The sequence below is a fragment of the Periplaneta americana genome, chromosome 16, assembly GCF_040183065.1.
Source record: "Periplaneta americana isolate PAMFEO1 chromosome 16, P.americana_PAMFEO1_priV1, whole genome shotgun sequence".
NCBI classification, from domain to species: domain Eukaryota; kingdom Metazoa; phylum Arthropoda; class Insecta; order Blattodea; family Blattidae; genus Periplaneta; species Periplaneta americana.
The window spans coordinates 81,235,952-81,260,076 of NC_091132.1; the positions used below are offsets into that span (position 1 = coordinate 81,235,952).

General features: G+C 37.2%; 1 protein-coding gene across 3 annotated transcripts in view; it reads left to right on the top strand.

Moving 5' to 3' along the window:
- Positions 1-2,018: 2,018 nt before the first annotated feature.
- Positions 2,019-24,125, top strand: part of LOC138716529 (segmentation protein Runt-like) — a 140,253-nt gene continuing 118,146 nt past the window's right edge. For all 3 annotated transcript variants that reach the window (XM_069849679.1, XM_069849680.1, XM_069849681.1), the window contains exon 1: positions 2,019-3,420. In XM_069849679.1, the coding sequence (XP_069705780.1) occupies positions 2,943-3,420 (478 nt within the window). In that variant the 5' untranslated portion in view covers positions 2,019-2,942. The remainder of the gene's footprint in view (positions 3,421-24,125) is intronic.

Below are 24,125 nucleotides of genomic sequence, written 5' to 3' on the forward strand. Positions count from 1 at the left end.
TGTCCCGCAGGAGTTCTTTTACATGCCAGTAAATCTACTGACATGAGCCTGTCTCAATTAAACACACTTAATTTCCATCGACCTAAGCCGCGATCGAACCCGCAACCTCGAGCATAGGAGGCCAGCGCTATACCAACTACGCTACCGAGGCCGACTGTAGGCTAAGAACTGTAGACCTATTTTCAATATTAAAATATTCTAATTTTGTAGCTATAGGCCCTACATTTGTGGAATAAAAGCCGAGCTAGTTAATGACTTTGTTCAAATGAAACCAAGACGTTACCCTTTGCTACATTAGGGTCTATTGATTGTTACCTATTGCAGACTAAATAAAAGTAGGCCTCCTACTTTCTTTTCTGTTAGTCTAATTGATTTTTTTTTTCACAGTAACAACAAGTGATAAGTTATAGTCTAAATTAGAATCTACGTACTGTATAAGTAAAATAAGAAATTAAAACTATGCCTAACATAAGCTTAGGCCTATGTGTGGAAACTGGAAATGGAATTAAACCATGATACCAGCCTTATTTGCAACTTATAAAAAATTGTCTACTTAAGAAATGCAGAAGTAAATGATTTAAAAAATACGTTCAGTGTATCTGATATCATGGTTTGATTGAGTTAACTAGGCTGGATCCGGGATGGATCCTTGCACTTAGGCCATAGTTTAAATCAATTTCCTTTTTTTAGGATGAAGTTTACCCCAGTTTAGGCTTATACGGAAGCTAGGCCTATGGAAAATTCTTCATTTGAGAGAAATTAGGGAGGAAATATGCCATGCGATTGGCCTAGGCCTATAACCTATAAGGTTTTCCTTAACGTATTTTGCTCCTCAAGCAAAAACTGAAATGATGACCTTGGAATTCGAGTGGACTGCAATTTCTGGAAAGGGGCACTATGATCCAATATTGCGATATTTACAATCTATTGCGCTAACCCTCAATTTAGGCGCGTTCCCAATCCCACACCGGCTGACTATAATAAAGTTCGCTACGTACCCGGGTTTCGAGCAGGCCACCTTACTCGTCCCTATGCCAGCCACTCTTTGCTTCGCCTGCTGGCGTATGCTAAAGAATAATGACGGAATGGAGAAATGGTGGCGGAATGAGTCCTAACCAGGACTCGAACCCAGACCGCCTGCGTGACAGACTGAATTCTGACCACAGCGGGAGACGACATTGATCGTAACAACATGTGCCAAGAGCATGTAGGCTATCTATTTATTTTTTAACGGTCGTTGTGATAGTGGTGATGGTAATCAAATCGATTTATTTTTAAGCAAAAGGTAGTAAGATTACATTAAACTCATGTTAAAAATTTGAAGTCGCTAAAAAGGATCGCGGAATGGTGTCCACTAAGTGCCGGGGGTCAGTAACACTTGGAGCTATTCCTTTCACCGCTGCGATAGCTTCACTAGGAATTTCTTAGAGTGACCGAAGCACAGAGCATCTTCCCGAGGTAATCTGTGTGAAGTGAACGAGGCGCAGGACTGAAGTGGATGCACACAGACCATCGTGTGATTCCATAAACCGCAAGACACTGGCAAGTTCATCAAAACGGGGCAGGGGGAGGCCGTTTCTTCGCCTCCCCACTCCGTAAAACTCGTCTTCTTTCGCCCAACCGGATGCCAACGCCGCCAGTAGGCCAGGCTTAGTTGCTGGGTAGGCCGCAAAACTCGGGCGGTGGCCACGACACAAACCACGGCGCTACGGATTGGAGCTGATGTAGGCGGGGGGAGGGGCGGACAAGAGGCTCGCAGGGTGGGGGGAGAGACGTCCCACTCGCACTCGTCACTCCGGCCGTCCGTCTCTTTCCCGCAGCCCGCATTATAAAACAGGTTTTTCAGTCGCAGGGGCCGGCTGTAAAAGAGGGGTGGCGTAGAGGGCGGTGTATGTGTGTCTGTATGGGATATTGACGAAGGAAAAAGTCGTCCGGCTCGTCGTGACGGCCCGCGCAGTACTTTCCGAGCCGCTTAGCGCTACGGTAGCGTCAGTGTCCTACTCTTCAATCGCTTTTTTTTTTAATTCCAACTCATCATTTTGACTTGCGTCGTGCAGTGCGATTTTTTTTCCTAAATGGAAGTCCATTCCGACGCGTAGCGCGGTGCAGACAGGCTGTAGGTCTGCGGGCAGCTTCGAGCCCCTGCAAAACTCACGGAAGTCTTGGCAAAACCTGAAGATTCTTCGTCAACTCGGAGCCAAGTGATCGTCTGCCCCCAGTGTTTATACTACACGTTATATTCGGCAATGTTCGGTTATATTCGGTGAGGGAAGGGTAAAAGGAAGAAGAAGAAGAGGCGAAGAAGAGAGACAGAGAGAATTATATGTGCGAGTGTGGTAGTGGTAGGCGTCGTGACGCTAGCACCCCCATAGGGAGGGACGGACGCCCTCTCCCCTGTGGTAACAACGTGACGTTGAGGTGAGGTCTTCTCAGCGTGGCGGAGCGCCACAAACGCATCCCCCCTCCCTCCAGTTTCCACACTTCGACGTCGCCCCCACCCCTCCTCTCACCCCTTCATCTCTCTATCTCACACAATATTTTTTTTCCACAACTCTCTTGGAACTTCAGTGCACGGGCTGCGCGCACGGTAGGGACATGTAAAACTATCAGCATTCTTTCCAAAACACCCCCACACACACGACGCTGTGACTTTGCAGAGGAGGGGCGAGCGTTTAGCGACAACGTGCCACAATTTCGATTCCGATTTTCAAAAAAATAGAAGCGAGGGACTCGCACCCGACAGCCACCTGTTCGTCGCGACTCCAGGCGGAAGAATACCACGGCGGCGACTCTTTTCCTGCCGATGAAGAAATGCTAACGGCAGCTACAGTGTGTTCCAGAAGAAGAGAAGAGCACCCTCAAGACGCTCTACGAAATTAGGAGCTCCTGCCTGTCGACCGGGAACCCTTCTTCAGCGGCCACGGAGGAGCCCTCCTTCCTCAATGCATCTACCATCTCCCTACGACTTGGACATCCACCACCAGCACCGCTCGAGTCTGTCACTCGTCCTCAACAGTAAGAGTAGTGTTAGTGCAAAGTCCGGGGACGGCCACGAATCCTCGCCGGCGATGTCAGGCTCGGTGCCCGCGAGTTCGGGCGAGCCTTCCCCGGCAACGACGACCACGGTCCCTGGTACGGACTGGCTGCACGAGGCCTTGCAAGAATACCACGGGGAGCTGGTGCAGACCGGAAGTCCGGCGGTGCTATGCTCGGCGCTGCCTACCCACTGGCGCTCCAACAAGTCCCTGCCCGTCGCCTTCAAAGTGGTCGCCCTGGACGATATCATGGACGGCACGCTAGTGACTGTGAAGGCCGGCAACGATGAGAATTTCTGTGGTGAACTAAGGAACTGTACGGCCGTCATGAAGAACCAAGTGGCCAAGTTCAACGACCTCAGGTTCGTCGGCAGAAGTGGCAGAGGTGAGTACATACACATTCTTTCTAATTACTAGTCCTATGAAACTTGTTCAGCTGCAATAGTCATTCAGAACAGTGGCTTCTGACGTGAGTTCTATGCTATAAGCATGTCAATTATTATCGTAAAAAAAGTAAAATCTGAGCTGTAAATATCACAGGGATGTCTCAACTCTGCAAATTCTTGTAAACATGAAAGTCATGAACTTTGAGACAGGAATGTAAAAAAAAATCCATTCCACTTGCAGAAAATTATGTGAAAAGACAAATAATAATTAAGAAAGGCATGTCTTGCCATCAAAAATGATGTACAAATGTGAAATAAATTAATTTAAACAATTCATCAAGGTTTTCCACCAGCATATCTGTGTAAGTTACACTAGATTTGTCTAATGTTGATGTAAATAGGCTGGTAAGATATAATCCCATCCGAAAGGCAGAAAAGACGACGATTCTATAACAAACTATTTGCACTGAATTCCTTTAAAAATGCACACAGCTTTAAAATAAATTTATTTCTATCTCATTCATACAGTATTTCAATTAGAACGTGATTATAATTTTTGACGCTGAAGGCCTAGAGTACGTATAAGTTTCAATAGGCCTATTACAGTTTGTGTTCTTCCAATTTATAGCCTATGTTTAGGCCTATGTATAAGTTATTCATTCAAAAGGTTCAATTCAGAATGTATTAATATGTCCCAAACGTTTTTGTAGAGTACTGAATTTAAGTGGAATTATTAAAAAGGCAATGCATATGTACTAAGATGAATGTTAGTGAATTTTTCTGAATCAAATGACTAGGGCCTATATAGGGATCTGTGATTGTCTTTTAACAACTACATCTTTCACTTTACAGTAGGCTAATTGTTTTCAATTTTCGTAACATTCAATATGATGATTTGTTACGGCCCACTGTTTTTAGATAAGCTACAAGATAAAATTTCAAGAATAATGTCTCCTTAGCCTATAAACCAGCTGCGAAGACCTACTAAATTAGCTTGTTTGGAACATTAATACATTTAGGAATAAAAATCATACATTTATTTTTGACAAAAATTGTAGTATTATAGATAGTTGTTTTGTGTGGACTGCTTAGTCGGTATTTCAGGTCTCGTTTCTATCCCCTACTAATTTATGTGTGTTCTTTCTTTTCTGACGTAAGAATATGATGCTTGAGACACAGTTCTGTGTGAAACTTACGTTTGTTAGTTCAAATTCGACCAAGGTATGATGTTAGGTTGTCATTGCGACATCCTATGTTGTCTCAGGTCAAGATCAGATCCTACATTGTAGTAGTAGCAACTTATGTCTATGTGATAAAGAATTGTGAAATAGGCTTGATGGTAAATACTTAAACATAGCAAACTATATTATATGCCTATATATATTAAGCTTAGATACATATATTTTAATAAATGTATGTTAATTATCTAAATGATACAACATGTTGAAGAAATGTCTGGTGTCAAGACGCTATAATATCCAGATTTATCATACAAATGCCTGCAGATGCTATCTGACGTAAGGGACATTAATCCTGTCTTCACACGTAATACATTGCGTCTCCATTAAATTAATTAGCCATGCCATTAGCCTATGCTCCTCTCACCACCATGAGTTTCATGACTACCTCTGTCGAGGCTCTCTATTGGCGTTGCATGTCTTATTATCACGCATGACTGTAGGCTAGTTATTAAATGTAGGCTATAATATAAAAATAATACATAGTATATGTGAAATAGATCTAAATTATATTGGATATACCCTGGTGCAAACTAAAGGACTTCATATCTTGAGAGTCATTTGATTCGAAAACAGTTCACAAGACACTTGCCACTGATTACAGGAATTAATAATTAAGATTTTAATTTTGAAGGCTCGATAAACATTTTTCACTTTCCTACGAAAAATAATAACTAGATTTGCCCGTCTTGAAATTATACACATCAGTTACATTCCTTCAAGGATTGCACAGTATACTAATTTATTCTAAGGTTGCCGAGAAGGAAAGAGAGAGAGAGAAAGTAGGAAATTAGATAGAGAGGAGAATTATTCTTAGTGCTTAAATATTAAATTCGCTTAGTGTAGGCTCAATCAAAAATTATTTATTTATCTATCTCCAGATGAAAGTAAGATGACATTCATAATTCAGATGGACTGATAGTAATTATGATGAATTTAATATCTAAGATTTGTGCACACTGAGAATTAGTTATTGTAATGCTGTGTTTTATGTTTTTCTTTTAAGATGAATCAATCTGGTTTCAGGTCAGTGTTAAGTGTTAATTATAAACATCTAATTTAACAATAGACTATTGCAGAAACTTTATATAGGCTATACGATCAGCTTACAAAATCCGGACCTTTTCCTTCATATGATCGACATGTTCCTTCCAGTTCCTCCTACATCAATGTATTTTCTTCTGTTAATTCAAGATGTTAAGTTCTCTCCTAATAGCCTATCTCGTTTCTTTTCCTGTCCTGACAAATAGATACCTCCGTCAACACTGCTTAAAAACTTCATCTCTGAGGCCTCAATTTTCTTTCCTTATTCTTCCTCAATGCCAAGTATTCCACACTGTAGGCTATAATAATGCGGGAACTGCCATTATTTTATAAAATTTCAGTTTAGTTTTCTCTCGAGTATTATTATTTTATTGTGCTGTATAGGCTATGTAATTAAATATTATAATATCTTCCTTGTTAAAGTAAGATAGGCCTATTTCAACAAAAATAATTATCAAAATAGTTTACCTGTTTTACTGACTTCACTTCTAAAATAATTTTCGCCCTTGATATTTGTGATAGGGTCTAAATGCTAAACCGTCATATTATTGAACGACATATCTGCAGTGCTTGGGAAAAGTAGCATAAGTTAAGTCAGTTTCCACAAACATATTTTATTAATTTATTGACAACTTGCGGAACATCTCCTCGCTTGGGAAAAGAGACATAAGTATTTCTCCCATTACAATAATTTATACAGAAGAAAATCAAATCGAATAAACCAGTGTGAAGACAGTTTTTTTCCTTCTCCTGTAAAATTAACATTTTTGACTTGTGCTACTTTTCCCGAGTACTACAGATATTTAAGCTCTAATTCTTACACATAGCCTATGTTTTAAATTAAATATAGTTTCTTGTAAGTTATGTTCGGAATTAAATATTAGAAACTGATAGTCCACGAGCAATATCGTGTTTAGGAGTAGCCCAATGTATTTCATCTTAAAATTAAACGTGATTGTAAAGATATGTCACATTCTTACGAGATCACCAATGTATAATCTATAATTAAAAAGTGGTTTTGAAGGAGGATATTCTAAAAGGAATTTATAGGATAAAAAAACACAAAAGATCAGAATTTAAAGATTGAAATAGCTACGTGTGGCTATGTACTGCAGGAAAAAAGAGGGAAATTAATGTTTTTCGACAAGAATATCCATGAATACTTGCATAAATTCCGCATTGATTAATTAATTGATTTTCAGGAATGTCAAATGCCACCGTGACTTGTAGCAGGATTAAAGACAATAAATGTACTAAATAGGCCTACTAAATAAATACAAAAAAATTAATTGATTATGAATTTGAAGCAATGAAATTACTATGTTCAAAATTTAGTACAACTTACTTTTATTACAATTATTTTCAATGTTAGTCAAATAGGCCTAGAAGCTATGACAAAAATTTGCTACTTTGAGCGTAACTATAAAAAGTTTCAAGTTAGAAGAATTATTATGTATTCTTCAAAGTATAAAGTAGGCTATATTAGGCCTACATGCCTTATTCAAGTCTAGAAATAATAGTGATTTGTTTTTCTGTAATAATGTTTGGACTCACTCAGATCCTCTTAATATTCTAGCATCTCATCTAAGAATGCGATATTCTAATTTGTTAAACGCCAAATAACCGATATTGATAAATAACAATATTTTATAATTATAATAGGATCATAGTGATAAGAACCAGGTTTGAAACAGTTATACAATAATAAAAATAGTATACCAGAATATTTCAACTTTACGAAGCAGAGATATGGATAACTGCTCATTTGGAAACAGACAGTAGGGTCTAACATTTGAAGAGTAAAGAACCTGGTTGGGACAAGTTTCCAAGTTAAGGTTTTTCCGTGGTTTTCTCTCAACTAATCAAGAGCAAATGCTGGGTAATTTTCGGCGCTGGATCCTGGACTCATTTCGCTGGCATTATCGCCTTCATTTCACTCAGACGCTAGATAACCATCGTAGTTCATAAATAATAATAATAATAATAATAATAATAATAATAATAATAATAATAATAATAATAATAATCGAAAGGGTTGGCATTCGGGAGGTCCCGAGTTCAAACCTCGTGGTCGACGGATCTGACTGGGTTTTTTCATGGTTTCTCTCAGTCACAAAAACAAATACCGGGTTGGAAATTTACATATCATGATTCATCATCGCCTCAATCACCATCATAATATATTAATAAAATATTAAAAAAAAATAGTTACATGAACACAGGCGATCTACAACACAATAGAAACAGGAACTCAACAATAGTAACGGCTTACTGGTATATTCACAGATCCTAACACGCGATATGAATACAGATGTTAAATCGTGTATAAATAAATTTAACAAAATTATACTTACTTACAATTGACTTCTAAGGAACCCACAGGTTCATTGCCGCCCTCACATAAGCCCGCCATTGGTCCCTATCCTGTGCAAGATTAATCCAGTCTCTATTATCATATCCCACCTCCCTCAAATCCATTTTAATATTATCCTCCCATCTACGTCTCGGCCTCCCCAAAGGTCTTTTTCCCTCCGGTCTCCCAACTAACACTCTACATGCATTTCTGGATTCGCCCATACGTGCTACATGCCCTGCCCATTTCAAACGTCTGGATTTAATGTTCCTAATTATGTCAGGTGAAGAATACAATACGTGCAGTTCTGCTTTGTGTAACGTCCTCCATTCTCCTGTAACTTCATCCCTCTTAGCTCCAAATATTTTCCTAAAAACCTTATTCTCAAACACCCTTAATCTCTGTTCCTCTCTCAAAGTGAGAGTCCACAACCATACAGAGCAACCGGTAATAGGCCTATAACTGTTTTATAAATTCTAACTTTCAGATTTTTTGACAGTAGACTAGATGACAAAAACTTTTCAACCAAATAATGACAGGCATTTCGCATATTTATTCTACGTTTAATTTCCTCCCGAGTATCATTAATATTTGTTACTGTCACTCCAAGGTATTTGAATTTTTTCCACCTCTTCGAAGGATAAATCTCCAATTTTTATAACAAACAAAATAATAGTAGTAGTAGTAGTAGTAGTAGTAGTAGTAGTAGTAGTAGTAGTAGTAGTAGTAGTAGTAGGCCCTAGTATTAATAATAATAATAATAATAATAATAATAATAATAATAATAATAATAATAATGCTACTATCGAGACCACTAGCGAGCGATTCGTATAGCTTACATTGCCTGATCAATAAAAACCGATCCCAAGTTCTTCGTAAGCATCTCGAATATAACGAACAACATAAGTGACTACAAGAACTCCTGGAACCAGACTATATCACCAGTGTATAAAAGAAACTCGCATCTTATCAAAACGATAAATAACGTAGGACCGATCTGAAGAAAAACATAAAAGAAAAAAATCTTGGAAACCAAACTATTCTGAATATGAACATTCTGAATATGAAACAGATTGTTTTTCTTCTGCATATTAAGCTCAGAGCCTGTTCCATCCAGAGATCAGGAGTTCTTTTATCACTCTCTCGGACTTCCTGGGCTCCTCCTTCCCCCGTGACATTATCACGTGCTACATATCGTCGTTGTTCCTGCAATAACTCCCATGTGACATATTTATCGATTTTCAGATTTTTGCTCTATTAAATAGCTTAAATAGTGATACAGCAAATGATAAAATTTCCTATACGTACCTAATTATATTTCTTTCTTTCGAAAATGTTGGAATTCACAATCCCCTATGATGAATAAATAGGATGAATAAATGTTTTTTTTCCTCCTACTAAAAAATTGTACATTTTGCACATAGGAATTATAGCAGGAACAACGACGATATACAACTTTGTCCAGTGCCATGCGAGATACATGCTTGTCCCGTTAAAATCTTCTCTCCACCCAGTTGCCAACATTCTAAGTCAGTGGTTCCCAAACATTTTTGATCGCGGATCCCTTTCAACTCGAAAAAAGATTAACGGATCCTCAAATTAAATTAAATTAAATTAATATCACTAGATTAACAAAAGCTTAGATATCAATTTAATATGCCTCCGTATTTATATTCTGTACATATTTAACTACATTAATTACCTACCATGCATAGCCATGAGTTCATAAACATGCAGTAGTATTTCTTTGGGTAATTACATGAATAATTATAAAAAAAATTACTTTCAAATTGCTAATGTCAAGTATGGAATTGTTTCCTCATCTCACAACTCACTCGGTATGACTCCTCTTTAGCATTTTCATTGTCGGTTTTCGCACTTTTCACGAACATATTCTGATACTGTTTTAAAGGCTGGTTCACAATAAACCGGGAACGAAAACGAGAACGGGAATATTGTTAAAATAAATGTATTTAAATGTGAGCATTCACAATTAACTATTGTGAATGCTCACATATAAATACATTTATTTTAACATTATTTTCGTTCTTGTTCTCGTTGCAGTTTCCGTTCCCGGTTTATTGTGAACCAGCCTTAACCCTTCAAGTTATGTTGAAAAAAAATTATGTTCTTATTTTTACATTCGGGGTGATTTGTTTCCAAATGTCTATGCAGGTTTGCGAGCAATAAAGAACTGTTACTTAACACTTTGTTAAATAGTACACAAAGGGCGTCTGGAATAATTTTATTGCCTGTAACTTATACGTAAATCCAAGAGCCAAATATGATTCATCATATTTTAATTTTTCGGTTGATTTACCCGTTTTTAAATTAGCAGCACTGGGGTGTGACACATGACAAGGTGATCGACTGGTTTCTGAATTTGTAGAATTGTCATTTTTATTGTCTGTTATTAGCCACCGATCTACTGAGACGACACACTATAGCTAATATGGAATATAATATGTAATATTGAATTAATATTATTATGTTCGGAATTAAAGACACGTGGTTATTAACACACAGTTTAACACGAACGCCTCACACAAGCCTGTTCGTACTGAATGAATAAAAACCGACTTCACAATAAAAGTAGCAGAAGCAGAACGCATGCATAACAATTGACTAAATTCGTTTCTTTTTTAAAATACAAGTCTCCGAGCACATTTACAAAAACTTATTCTTACGTTCTTACACTGTTGGTCTCGAGAGAAAAAACTGCAAACATTCACATACACCAAGCAAATGAGAACTAATTAACTAATTACTCGCCACCTTCACCAAGCAGACAAACATTTTTCTACAACAACTCGAAGGCCAGCTCACGCACTGGTGAGATCTGGTCATCTACCTTTGCCGATAATTAGCCTATACTAACTTTTACAAGTACAGTCGCGTATAGTACTGTACAATCGCGTCGAGAAAAACGGTAGTAATGTATGAAGAGTCCACTGCAAGAATGATGGATATCATTTGGAATACATTTTGCAGGAGAAGGAATTGAAAGTTTGAAATGCTTAGCGCTCAAAGCTTAACTGAGATTTTCCGATCATTACTGGACAATGACTATCAGTGTTAATGCCATATAATTCTCTATGTACATTCTACATGTCTTAAGCTATGCATTGACAGTCTTGGTTCATTTTCGACAAGAAAGTGACATCCATCATTCTTGCAGTGGACTCTTCATATGTTATTATTTCAAAATATACGATATTTAGGCTACCAACCGCGGATCCCCTGATAAATGTTGGCGGATCCCCAGGGATCCGCGGAGCACATTTTGGGAACCATTGCTCTAAGTCTCGTCTTAGCCTCTATGCCATCATTTCTTACCCTATATATTCTTTCGTTTATTTCTAATAACTTATATGCTGAATCTTTATATCAGCTCTTGTCTCAGCTACATACTGTAAGTCAATAGCCTATTAGACGAATCATTGCATTACTACTGTATTTCCACTTTAGCATCTGAAACATATTTAAAAGCCTAAACTAATATAAAGATGTATCTTATTATAACTTAGTATTAATTTGCCGTAAATTCCCATAATATAGACCTAGTCTAATACATAGGCCTTAACTATATTTTTATTACTATATCTATAGGCTACTTTCTTTACTGAATAATATGGACATAGAAATTTCTGTAGGCTACCTGTAGGCCTATCTTACACCGTTAGAGTCTAGAAATATAAAATCGATAAGCTGTTGTGTGAATGCATTTAATCAGGAGGCATTAATGCGTGAAAGGTAACATTTTCATTGATTGGCATTCACGTACACAGCAGTGTCCAGGATAGCCTATGCCGCGTCATGAAAGTAAGATAGATTCCGTCCCTTTATTGCTTTGTTATGGCGCCTATTTAACCAATTTTTATGTTATGCTTATTAAGCCTACAACAGAAAAGCTATTCACAGACGACTAAATTATGAAAATAGATAAACGAAACTATGATGTAATGAAAAATGGTAATAAACAGAAGTGCTTTGAGAAAACCAACCGCACAGTCTTTGGGAGATTATGACCTACTTCACTGCGGTGAGAATCTGTCATTAGACAGCTACGACCAAGGCTAGCCATATCTAATAGGCTATGTATGTAAAGTGGTCTATGAGGAATATGAAATTCAGTACTAGGTGTATTGATTATTTACAAAATTTGCATACAATAAAGACAATTCTTGTAAGTCTACTGTGTATATTAAGGCAAAACAAGAACAAAAGTAGGCCTATGACGACTTACCTCTTATACCTACAATTTTAAGCTGTTTAAGTTATTTGGAGTCTTACTTACTTACAAATGGCTTTTAAGGAACCCGGAGGTTCATTGCCGCACTTACATAACCCCGCCATCGGTCCCTATCCTGTACAAGATTCATCCAGTCTCTATCATCATATCCCACCTTCTTCAAATCCATCTTAATATTATCCTCAAATCTACGTCTCGGCATCCCCAAAGGTTCTTTTCCCTCCAGCCTCCCAACTAGCACTCTATATGCATTTCTGGATTCTCCCACACGTGCTACATGTCCTGCCCATCTCAAACGTTTGGATTTAATGTTCCTAATTATGTCAGGTGAACAATACAATGCGTGCAGTTCTGCGTTGTGTAACTTTCTCCATTCTCCTGTAACTTCATCCTTTTTAGCCCTGAATATTTTCCTCAAAATCTTACACCCCTAATCTCTGTTCCTCTCTCAAAGTGAGAGTCCAAGTTTCACACCTATACAGAACAACCGGTAATGTAACTGTTTTATAAATTCTTACTTTCAAATTTTTTGACAGAAGACTAGATGACAAAAGCTTCTCAACCGAATAATAACACGCATTTCCCATATTTATTCTGCGCCTAATTTTCTCCCGAGTGTAATTTATATTTGTTACTGTTACTCCAAGATATTTGAATTTTTCCACCTCTCCAATTTTTATAGGCCTATTTCCATTTCGTAGCATATTCTGGTCACGAGACATAATCATATACTTCGTCTTTTCGGGGTTTACTTCCAAACTTACCGCTTTACTTGCTTCAAGTAAAATTTCTGTTTTCCCTAATCGTTTATGGATTTTCTCGTAACATATTCACGTCAGCCGCATAGATAAGAAGCTGATGTAACCCGTTCTATTATTTGTAATTAATAGACCTATAAAGTTTCTGCAAGATTTGAAAGTTTGGAGCAGAACTACATTTTAATACGATCTTGTAACGGTTGAAAACATAATAAACACCAGCGTGTTAATAATAAAAATGAGCTAATAATAATAATAATAATAATAATAATAATAATAAATGATAATATAATCGCATTCATCATCATCATCATCATCATCATCATCATCATCATCATCATCATCATCATCATCATCATCATCAGGGCTCTTAGGGCACAGGGACTGTTTGTTCAAAATTCTACTTCTCTCTTGATCTTTGTAATACAAATATGCTGGAAGAAATTTGCATACTATAGTCTACCACATCTTTCTATCAAACTAGCCTTCTTAACACAGTGAACACCCAATTACAGATCTGAAATAATGAAGTTACATCTGTAACAAGGTTTACCAACCGGAAGGCCGCGACCCTTTCTGTATCTGAAATTATACCCTGAGGCGAGGGTCCGAAGTCTCTCTGTCTCTCTGTCTGTCTGTCTGTCTGTCTCTCTCTCTCTCTCTCTCTCTCTCGCTCTCTCTCTCTCTGGCAGAAAAATGGCTTCGTCCGGAAAAAAAAAAGTTCAGGTATAATCATGAGAAATTGCGATGTGATCAAGTTATAGATCTGGAGGGAATGATAAATCTTCAGCTTAAGGAACACTGAGTATCTCTGATATCGTAGCGTTTTCTTTTTCAATATTTCTTAACTCTACTCGAGTTAATCGGAAATTTAAAATAGTCTACTTGCATCGGAAATATCCTCATGAAATTCCGCTCAGTGTATGGGACCGGTGGCCACCTAGTATTGTGATGAATCTGGGGATTTATGATATACAGGTCGATTTCGAAAACCAGCTCTGACGACTGGGGAGCTCATTGTGCTGCCTACACTTTACCCCAGCTCTGGTTAGATGATCGTTCACCTCTGCTGAGATATGTGGTCGTAAGTTCAGCAGTGGTCTGGGCCCCTTCATGGGTTGTCACGCCACTGATTATTAAATTACTTGCATCGGCATCTTTTACATAAATTATAAACTGATTTCGATTATTACAAAATGAGTAAATAAATTTTATATTTCCTTTCCTCTTCTTATTCTTCTGGTATGGTTAGGATAGTAGCTTGTTCCATGACTATCTCACCTTTCTCGTGGTGACTTCTGTAGGCCATAACACTCCAGTTGAAATTCTGTCTGATGTTTCTGTTTTTACATGAGCCAACTGTTTTATTCTTATTATTGAAGGATGCACTGGAAGGAATGGTGAACGGGAGAAGAGTTGTAGATAGAAGAAGATATCCGATGATAGACAAGATTAAGCTAGATGGATTGTATGAGTAGTAGTAATGGGGTGTGATTTGGAGACCTGTGATTTTGTCACTGGTTCCAACTGTGACTACAGTTCCAAATTCACAGCTCCGAGATATCGCCATCTCTGTCCGATATGCGACTCACAGCGTTGGCGACTGATGAAGGCCTACCTATGTACAGCTTGATTCAACGATATTGGCCCTTGTCCTTGCTCGTTTGGCTAGTGAGCGTCATAAGAAGGAAATTTAATCACAAACATGCATAAGAAGGGAAGGGGGAAGAGAAAGAATGAAAATAATATCTATCTATGCTCTTAGCTGAGAGACACTCCATGTCAAGATAATAATGTCATCATGGCATTGTTTAGTCAACAGACGTGTGGTTAGTAACGGGACGTGTGACAGAATATTGTGTTTTAAGACGGAGTGTACCGCGACATGATAACCGAGTTTTCCAATTTCCGAGATTTTGTAATGCACTTCACAGACGTGTATTGTACAATGTTTCATGCACAATCATATTTTTAAAATTGCAAATAGACCTACAATATATTTTGCATTGAAAATTTAGACCAATATTAGGCCTATTCCAAAGCCTTTGAAAAACTTCACTATAATGGTAACTAAGTAACAATAAGTGCATTGAAATGGGTCTATTTCAGAATAGAAGAATGGCTTCCATTGCACAAGTTTCTTGTGGGAATTCTAACTTTCAATAGCTGTAAATACTTACTTACTTACTTACTGGCTTTTAAGGAACCCGGAGGTTCATTGCCGCCCTCACATAAGCCCGCCATTGGTCCCTATCCTGAGCAAGATTAATCCATTCCCTATCATCATATTCCACCTCCCTCAAATCCATTTTAATATTATCTTCCATCTACGTCTCGGCCTCCCTAAAGGTCTTTTTCCCTCCGGCCTCCCAACTAACACTCTATATGCATTTCTGGATTCGCCCATTCGTGCTACATGCCCAGCCCATCTCAAACGTCTGGATTTAATGTTCCTTATTATGTCAGGTGATGAATACAACGCGTGCAGTTCTGTGTTGTGCAACTTTCTCCATTCCCCTGTAACTTCATCCCTCTTAGCCCCAAATATTTTCCTAAGCACCTTATTTTCAAACACCCTTAACCTATGTTCCTCTCTCAAAGTGAGAGTCCAAGTGTCACAACCATAAAGAACAACCGGTAATATAACTGTTTTATAAATTCTAACTTTCAGATTTTTTGACAGCAGACTGGATGATAGAAGATTCTCAACCGAATAATAACTATAATTTCCCATATTTATTCTGTGTTTAATTTCCTCCCGAGTATCATTTATATTTGTTACTGTTGCTACAAGATATTTGAACTTCTCCACCTCTTCAAAAGATAAATTTCCAATTTTTATATTTCCATTTCGTACAATATTCTCGTCACGAGACATAATCATATAATTTGTCTTTTCGGGATTTACTTCCAAACCTATCTCTTTACTTGCTTCCAGTAAAATTCCCGTGTTTTCCCTAATCGTTTGTGGATTTTCTCCTAACATATTCACGTCATCCGCATAGACAAGCAGCTGAGGTAACCCGTTCAATTCCAAACCCTCTCTGTTATGCTGGATTTTCCTAATGGCATACTATGGAGCAAAGTTAAAAAGTAAAGGTGATAGTGCATCTCCTTGCTTTAGCCCACAAAGAATTGGAAACGCATCTGACAGAACTGACCTATACGAACTCTGCTGTACGTTCCACTGAGACACACTTTAATTAATCGAACTAGTCTCTTGAGAATACTAAATTCAATAAGAATATCATATAAAAATTCTCTCTTATCCGAGTAATATGCCTTTTTGAAATCTATGAATAACTTATGCACTGTAGATGTGTAGTCTGAAAATGAAAAATGTACATCGTCGAGCCCAATACAATTAAAATAAGCTATTGGAACCAAACCATTCTTACATGCGAAACATTTAGTATGACTATATTATTACTGTTTAAATTTTCGTGGTTTATAACCTGTGGGTCGCAGTCCGAGACAGTTTGCAAAATCAATTACGAATGTCTGCGACTTAAGCCGTTCGTTGTATTGATTTTAGAAACATGTGTGTCCTCACACAGGGAGGCATCGCTTCATGCGAGGTGCGATTACTACAGCTTGATGTGTGCGCTCAGAGGGTGCGTTAGTAGGCTACAGATCAGATGTGGTCTGCCTCCTGTCGCAAGGAGAGTAAGTTGCTGACTCAGACCGACTCAATGAAATTCATTTAACTGAGATATGTTAACGAGGATGCCAATCTTGGTGCACGAAATGAGTAAGGCACAGCTTCATCTCTGCGCGAGCCATATCGCGACGGATGTTTGTTCGTTGCCAATGCGATGTCCTGACCCGTCTTAGATGGAAGCCCAGCAACATTCTGCCGCCTTTAATAATAATAATAATAATAATAATAATAATAATAATAATAATAATAATAATAATAATAGCCTAATAATACCCTAATAATAATAATAATAATAGCCTATTAATAATAATAATAATAATAATAATAATAATAATAATAGCCTATTAATAATAATAATAATAATAATAATAATAATAATAGTTAACGACGCTGTATGAATTACTAGGTTATTTAGTGTCGATGGTATTGGTGATAGCGAGATGATATTTAGTGAAATAATGCCGAGAATTCGCCATAGATTGCTAGATTGCCTGACATTCGCCTTACTGTTGGAGAAAACCTCGGAAAAGACCCAACCAGGTGATCAGCCCAAGCGGGAATAGAACCCACGCCCGAACGCAACTACGGATCGGCAGACAACCGCCTTAGACGACAGCTACGCCGGTGACATGAATATTATTATTATTATTATTATTATTATTATTATTATTATTATTATTATTATTATTATTATTATATTGTATTTATTTTAATCCTTCTGTCAAGTAGGCCTAGGCCTACAAACATTTCTTCAACCAAAAACTTTAGCTCTTTTTTTCTCCGTTGGTCACTGCCCCAATATTCCACATTCACATCGTATTTTTGTTCCCGATCTCCTTTCTTCTCAAAAACAGAGGCCTTCTCTAGTCTTTTTTCCGAATTATATTGATCTTAATAATCTCAATCGTATAACTTTTTTTTTTTCTTTATTGTGCTAAAACAGCATGTTCCATTGCATACAATATTTGCAATACTACATGCTATGTTTATGTTACATATCCAAAATTTAAAATAAACAAAAATTATCTACTCTACACAATATATGATCAACTAGCAATTATAAATCTTATGCTTAAGTACATTACAAATGCACAATTAATTAATACATCATAATTACACATTACACATCCACAATTAAATTATCTATGTACTATACAGAATCAATCCGCTCGCCAGTTACAAAGCTTATGCCTAAATGCATTATCAGAAAAATTTTTTACAAGTGTTGCAATATTACATACTATGTTTAATATATTTATATGTCATTTTTATGTTACATACATGTTCACAGTCATTTAACAATACACTATTGCAATAGACGGAGTCATATTTGAATTGTACATCACAGATCCACAATTTAAAATCTTATAATTGTATGCTTGTTTGGATTCATGTTTAAAAAGTGTTGTACTTATTTGTGTTCATGTTTATAATGTGTTAAAGTCTATTGATTGTATGAATGTTTTGAATTGTTTGTAGTGTTTCAAAATGAGTTGATTTTGAGCAACTGGCCACTTTCCATGATTCATTACTATTTGATGTCTGAAGATGTCCCTCTGCTGCTGAAGTTTTCTACACCTGTATATTACATGATCCACAGTTTGGGCCTCTTGAAGACAGGAGCATGTAGCATCATTTATTATCTTAAATCTTTGGAGATAGGATTTTAGTATGCCGTGTCCAGTTACCATAGCTGCAAATCGTATAACTTATTACTATTATTATTATTATTATTATTATTATTATTATTATTATTATTATTATCATTATTCAAATCCGGCCGGCCCCGGAACAATTTTTCCATTGAAATTATTTACCACCAACACCACCACCACCACCACCACCACCACCACCACCACCACCACCACCACCACCACTAGGCCTACTACTATAATTTATTATTACAAAAAAAACTTACAAATGGCTTTTAACCCTTTGAAGCACAAATTAATTGTTTATGTTTTTCATGTCATGGATCGTACCAAAGCTTCGATCAATTCTTTTCAACATTTTAACTCTGCACACAATTTAAAAACACAAACGGCACCTCTATGTATACTCAAGAGATGGTTCCTTGGTGGAATATCTGTGCCATAAAATTTAGAAAGAAAGGAAACGGTGGTTCTTCTGAATAACCACTATGCTGCAAAGGGTTAATGAACCCGAAGGTTCATTGCCACCCTCACATAAGCCCGTCATCGGTCCCTATCCTGTGCAAGATTAATTCACTCTCTATCATCATATCCCACCTCCCTCAAATCCATTTTAATGTTATCATCCCATCTACGTCTCGGTTTCCCTAAAGGTCTTTTATCCTCCGGTCTCCCAACTAACACTCTATATATTATTCCCTCGATGTAATCGAGCCAGATAATGTCCTATTCCAAGGCTTATTTTAGAGATTCGTAACAAGCTATTTTTTTTACAGTGATGGGTTGTTAGCCCTTCGCCCAACCCTCAAGCTGGAGACAACCCCTTAGCGGCTGTCCACGACTGCTTATTGAATATATTCGCAGTTACCCTCCATATCTGGAGATTATTATTATTATTATTATTATTATTATTATTATTATTATTATTGTCATCATCATCCTCATAAAGTCTGAGGCACAGTCTACATATCATGATTCACAGAAAGAATTAGCCTACTTCTTTGACCTATTCAACTGCTAGAAATAATGCATTATGTCATTATCAATGGAGGACATGGGGAGAGAAGCATTTAAAAGGAATGCGAAAACGCAGCCTTCCAAATGAGTTTGAGGCTGAGAAGAGCTGAATATGTGAGCTCCAAGCCTGTTGGCCACTTGTCTCAATCCGTCGTTCGCTATTTCATAGAATCAATGCTAGAGAATATTGAAGGGGAAAGCCAAAAATTGACATAACCTAATAGCTACCACATGTGGGGGGAGCAAGAGGACAGGAATGCCGTAAGATGTTAAATGCCTGCAGTCCCACTGACTGCATCAGTCCTTGCAAGAGGAGGGTTCCGAGCGCTTGAACTGTGCGAGTGACACTCGGGTAGGCCTACAGTCGCCGCAAGTAGCTTAAAGAAGGTAATATGCGAAAGACAAGGGTCCTATTTCGAAGGCTTTAATTTGAAACAATTCTGAAAATTGTGCGGAAAAGGATATGTAGGTCCGTGGCCCATTTCTTTTAGGCTTATCTCGAAATTTATCTTAGCGTCTTAGAAAAACCATGGAAAAATCAGGGTTGTAGGTCCGTGGCTCATTTCTTTTAGGGCTTATCCCGAAATTTATTCTAGCACCCTATAAAAACTATGGGAAAACCGGGGATATAGATCCGTGGCTCATTTCTTTTAGGGCTTATCCCGAAATTTATTCTAGCACCCTAGAAAAACCAGGGAAAAGCGGGAATGTAGATCCGTGGCCCATTTCTTTTGGGCTTATTCCGAAATTTATTTTAGCGACTTAGGAAAACTATGGAAAAATCGGGGATGTAGGTCCGAGGCCTATTTATTTTAGGCTTATTCCGAAATTTATCTCAGGGACTTAAGAAAACTATGGAAAAATCGGGGATGTAGGTCCGAGGCCTATTTATTTTAGGCTTATTCCGAAATTTATCTCAGGGACTTAGGCAGACCATGGAAAAATCGGGGATGTAGGTGCGTGGCTCATTTCTTTTAGGGCCTATCCTGAAATTTATTCTAGCACCCTATGAAAACTATGAGAAAATCGGGGATATAGATCCGTGACCCATTTCTTTTGGACTTATTCCGAAATTTATCGTAAGGTCTTAGGAAAACCATGGGAAAACCTGGGATGTAGGTCCGTGGCCCCTTTTCTTTTGGGCTTATTCCGAAATTTATCTTAGCGACTTAGGAAAACCATGGAAAAATCGGGGATGTAGGTTCGTGACTTATTTCTTTTAGGCTTATTCCGAAATTTATTTCAGCGACTTAGGAAAACTATGGAAAAATCGTGGATATAGGTCCGTGGCCCATTTCTTTTAGACTTATTCCGAAATTTATCTTAGCGTCTTAGGAAAACCATGGAAAAATCGAGGATGTAGGTTCGTGACTTTTTTTTTTTTTTAGGCTTACTCCGAAATTTATCTCAGCAACTTATGAAAACTACGGAATAATCGGGGATGAAGGTCAGAGGCCTATTTCTTTTAGGCTTATTCCGAAATTTATCTCAGCGATTTAGGAAAATTACGGAAAAATCGGGGATATAGGTCCGAGGTCTATTTATTTTAGTCTTATTCCGAAATTTATCTTAGCGTCTTAGGAAAACCATGAAAAAATCGGGGTTGTAGGTCCGTGGCTCATTTCTTTTAGGGTTAGCTATCCCGAAATTTATTCTAGCGTCCTAGGAAAACCGTGGGGAAAACCGGGAATTTAGTTCCGTAGCCCATTTCTTTTATGCTTATTCCGAAATTTATCTTAGCGTCTTAAGAAAACCATGGAAAAATCGGGGATGTAGGTTCGTGACTTATTTCTTTTAGGCTTATTCCGAAATTTATTCTAGAACCCTAGGAAAACCATGGGAAAACCGAAAATTTAGTTCCGTGGCCCATTTCTTTTAGGCTTATTCCGAAATTTATCTTAACGTCTTAGGATAACAATGGAAAAATCGGAGATGTAGGTCCGTGGCTCATTTCTTTTAGGGCTTATCCCGAAATTTATCTTAGCCTCTTAGGAAAATCATGGAAAAATCGGGGATGTAGGTCCGTGGCTCATTTCTTTTATGGCTTATCCCGAAATTTATTCTAGCACCCTAGAAAATCATGGGAAAACCGGGAATGTAGTTCCGTGGCCCATTTCTTTTAGGCTTATTCCGAATTTTATCTTAGCGTCGTAGGAAAACCTTTGAAAAATCGGAGATGTAGATCAGTGGCCCATTTCTTTTAAGGCTTATCCCGAAATTTGTCTTCACCTTAGGAAAATCACGGAAAAGGCACTAAAGACAAATGTAACAACTTTTGAGAGTTGCAGCCCTTTAATTTTCCACTTGAAATAGTAGTAAAAATATCTTCAAAGTGCAATTTTTTGTTCATTAAAAGCACGGAAGACTAAAATTTTACTGATTTAAATTTTAACATTGCTTCTACTAACGGTCATCCCACATATTCTTGGTTTCTAGAACATTTATATTTTACGTTGTTATCAATTTGCTTTACTTCAAATAATAGTGATGTTATCAACGCACGTGTTAGCCTTTGCGTGTTTTGGTCTCACATCTTTTCACGTTTCTTGGACGCCCAACAGTTCGACAGCCTCTACCTATAATTCATAATTTACCTTCCTTTCTTTGTTATCTATTCAATTCAAACGTGTTTGTCTAATATTCTATCATATTTAAAATATGGTTCCACTTATGGTTCCATTCTGAAGCCATTTTAACATTCTATTTTAGTTTATACACCTCGAAAGAGATCGGTGGAAATCCATTCTTGTTCATATTTTTTAACAGCTGATCATGTTTCACTGTTATAGAAAAGCACTGGTAAGGTATTCACATGTAGAATCCAGTCTCGAACTGTGTATTCGTTCATGTTTTTTTTTTCTTAAAATCTCTGTGTATGATAAAATATGTAAATTTGGAGTTCATGATTTTGCATGAACGTGAAAGACCTGCCCTTGGGCAGAATACTGAAGAATGAATGAATGAATGAATGAATGAATGAATCCTGATCAATTTTGTAATGACCAATGCTTCCCAATTGAAAAGAAATTTGAGAACTCGTGCCCTCTCGAGAATAAGTTAATTCTATGGAGTGATGAACATCCTTAGTCAAGAGTAGGACTACACTGTGGAAAGAAGTAAAACCAAGGGTCCCGTACCGTAGATTTAGGCCTACAGGACATTAAATAATTCTGACCTTAACAAAATCATGTCATAGCCTACTTTACGAAGAACTGTAGAGGCAATCGTTATGTTTCTATGATGCATTTGGCAACATCACGACTACTGCAATAACTACCAAGAGCAGCCTGCACTCCTTACCTTCCTCTCCCCCCTCTGCTGTACTCAGTCGGTGACGCACAACAGTGCGCTGCGTTGCAAGGTTTATTTTAACTAACGATTTTCACAATTATTCAACAGTAATCTCACTAGAGGTTTTGATTTATCTAGAGAAAATCAAAACTCGATTTAATTGATTATTACACGATTAGAAGAAAGTATATAAAGATTAGAAGTAACGAAGTACTCCAATACAATAAAATATTGACTTACGAAAATACAAAATGTCTTCAAATTTGTACCATCTCAACATTATAAATATTACGCTAGTAGATGGCAGTAGTGTGTTATGATTAGCTGTTTTCTTATCAGTTGTGCCAACTATGGAATCTTCATTGAACTCTATGGACGGTTACTGGTCAAGAAAGCTTTGTTGATTCAGTTTCATTTTCATTAAAACAGTTGCATTTCACTTTCAATTATCTCGATCCCAGTAATCAACGTCACTTGACAGATGATTTTCAATAAATCTTAGTAATATTAAACAATCTCTGATACGTGACTATACATAATATATAGCATAAGCTATAACATAACCTAAATACTTAGGCCTAAACGAGTGTTAGAAAAGTTTTAATTAGGGATGATGAAATAAAAAATAAACTTGAATATTTTAAAAGAAACAATTATTGAAAGTAGGTATAATTTTCAAATTTGAATGTTTTAGTGGTTGGTGGTTCAGTTGATGTTATATTGGACGTGTGCGTAAAAGAAGTGAACTCGTTGATGTACATGGTATATCCCTCAACTTATTCAGGATTTCCGAATGGTGCTCTTCATTTATTTGTAAATAGGGTTTCAGGGAAGATGCATAGCTATGACCAGTGATCTTTATTAATTCTTGTTCTTGAATGCCAATGTGAGTCATATTCGAAAGTGTTGTGCATCGACTGGAGTGGTTTGTAATTTTCTGTTTTTTGACGTCCAGACCAGTGCAGTTTGAAATGTTGGCAAACAAAGAAACAAATGCCAGGGTAGTGATAAAAATAAACAAATGCTAGGGACGCGATAAAATTAAACAAATGCTAGGGACGCGATAAAATTGTGCGATAAGCAGCCACGATTGGTTGAAAGACGTCCTTTCGTACCGTTTTAATGGTCAAAAGTAGTGTGACGTAGTAAAAGTGTAACAGTCAATTTAAATTCATGGCTAAACGGTTTCATATGCAAAAAAAAAAAAAAAAAAAAGAATAAAGACAATAACTGTTCGGATTATTTTTTACCTATCTGCTTGTATAGCAATGAGTAATTTTTCTCTGGTCATGACCACAATTGAGTGCTGCAGACTTTGGGCAAATATTATTTTCCTGCTTAACTGTGTTTTATCGAAGGAAAAGTGTAATACAAGTTTTTTATATATATATATATATTTAACGTATAGAATCACCTCTTAAATTTTGGTACATCGCTC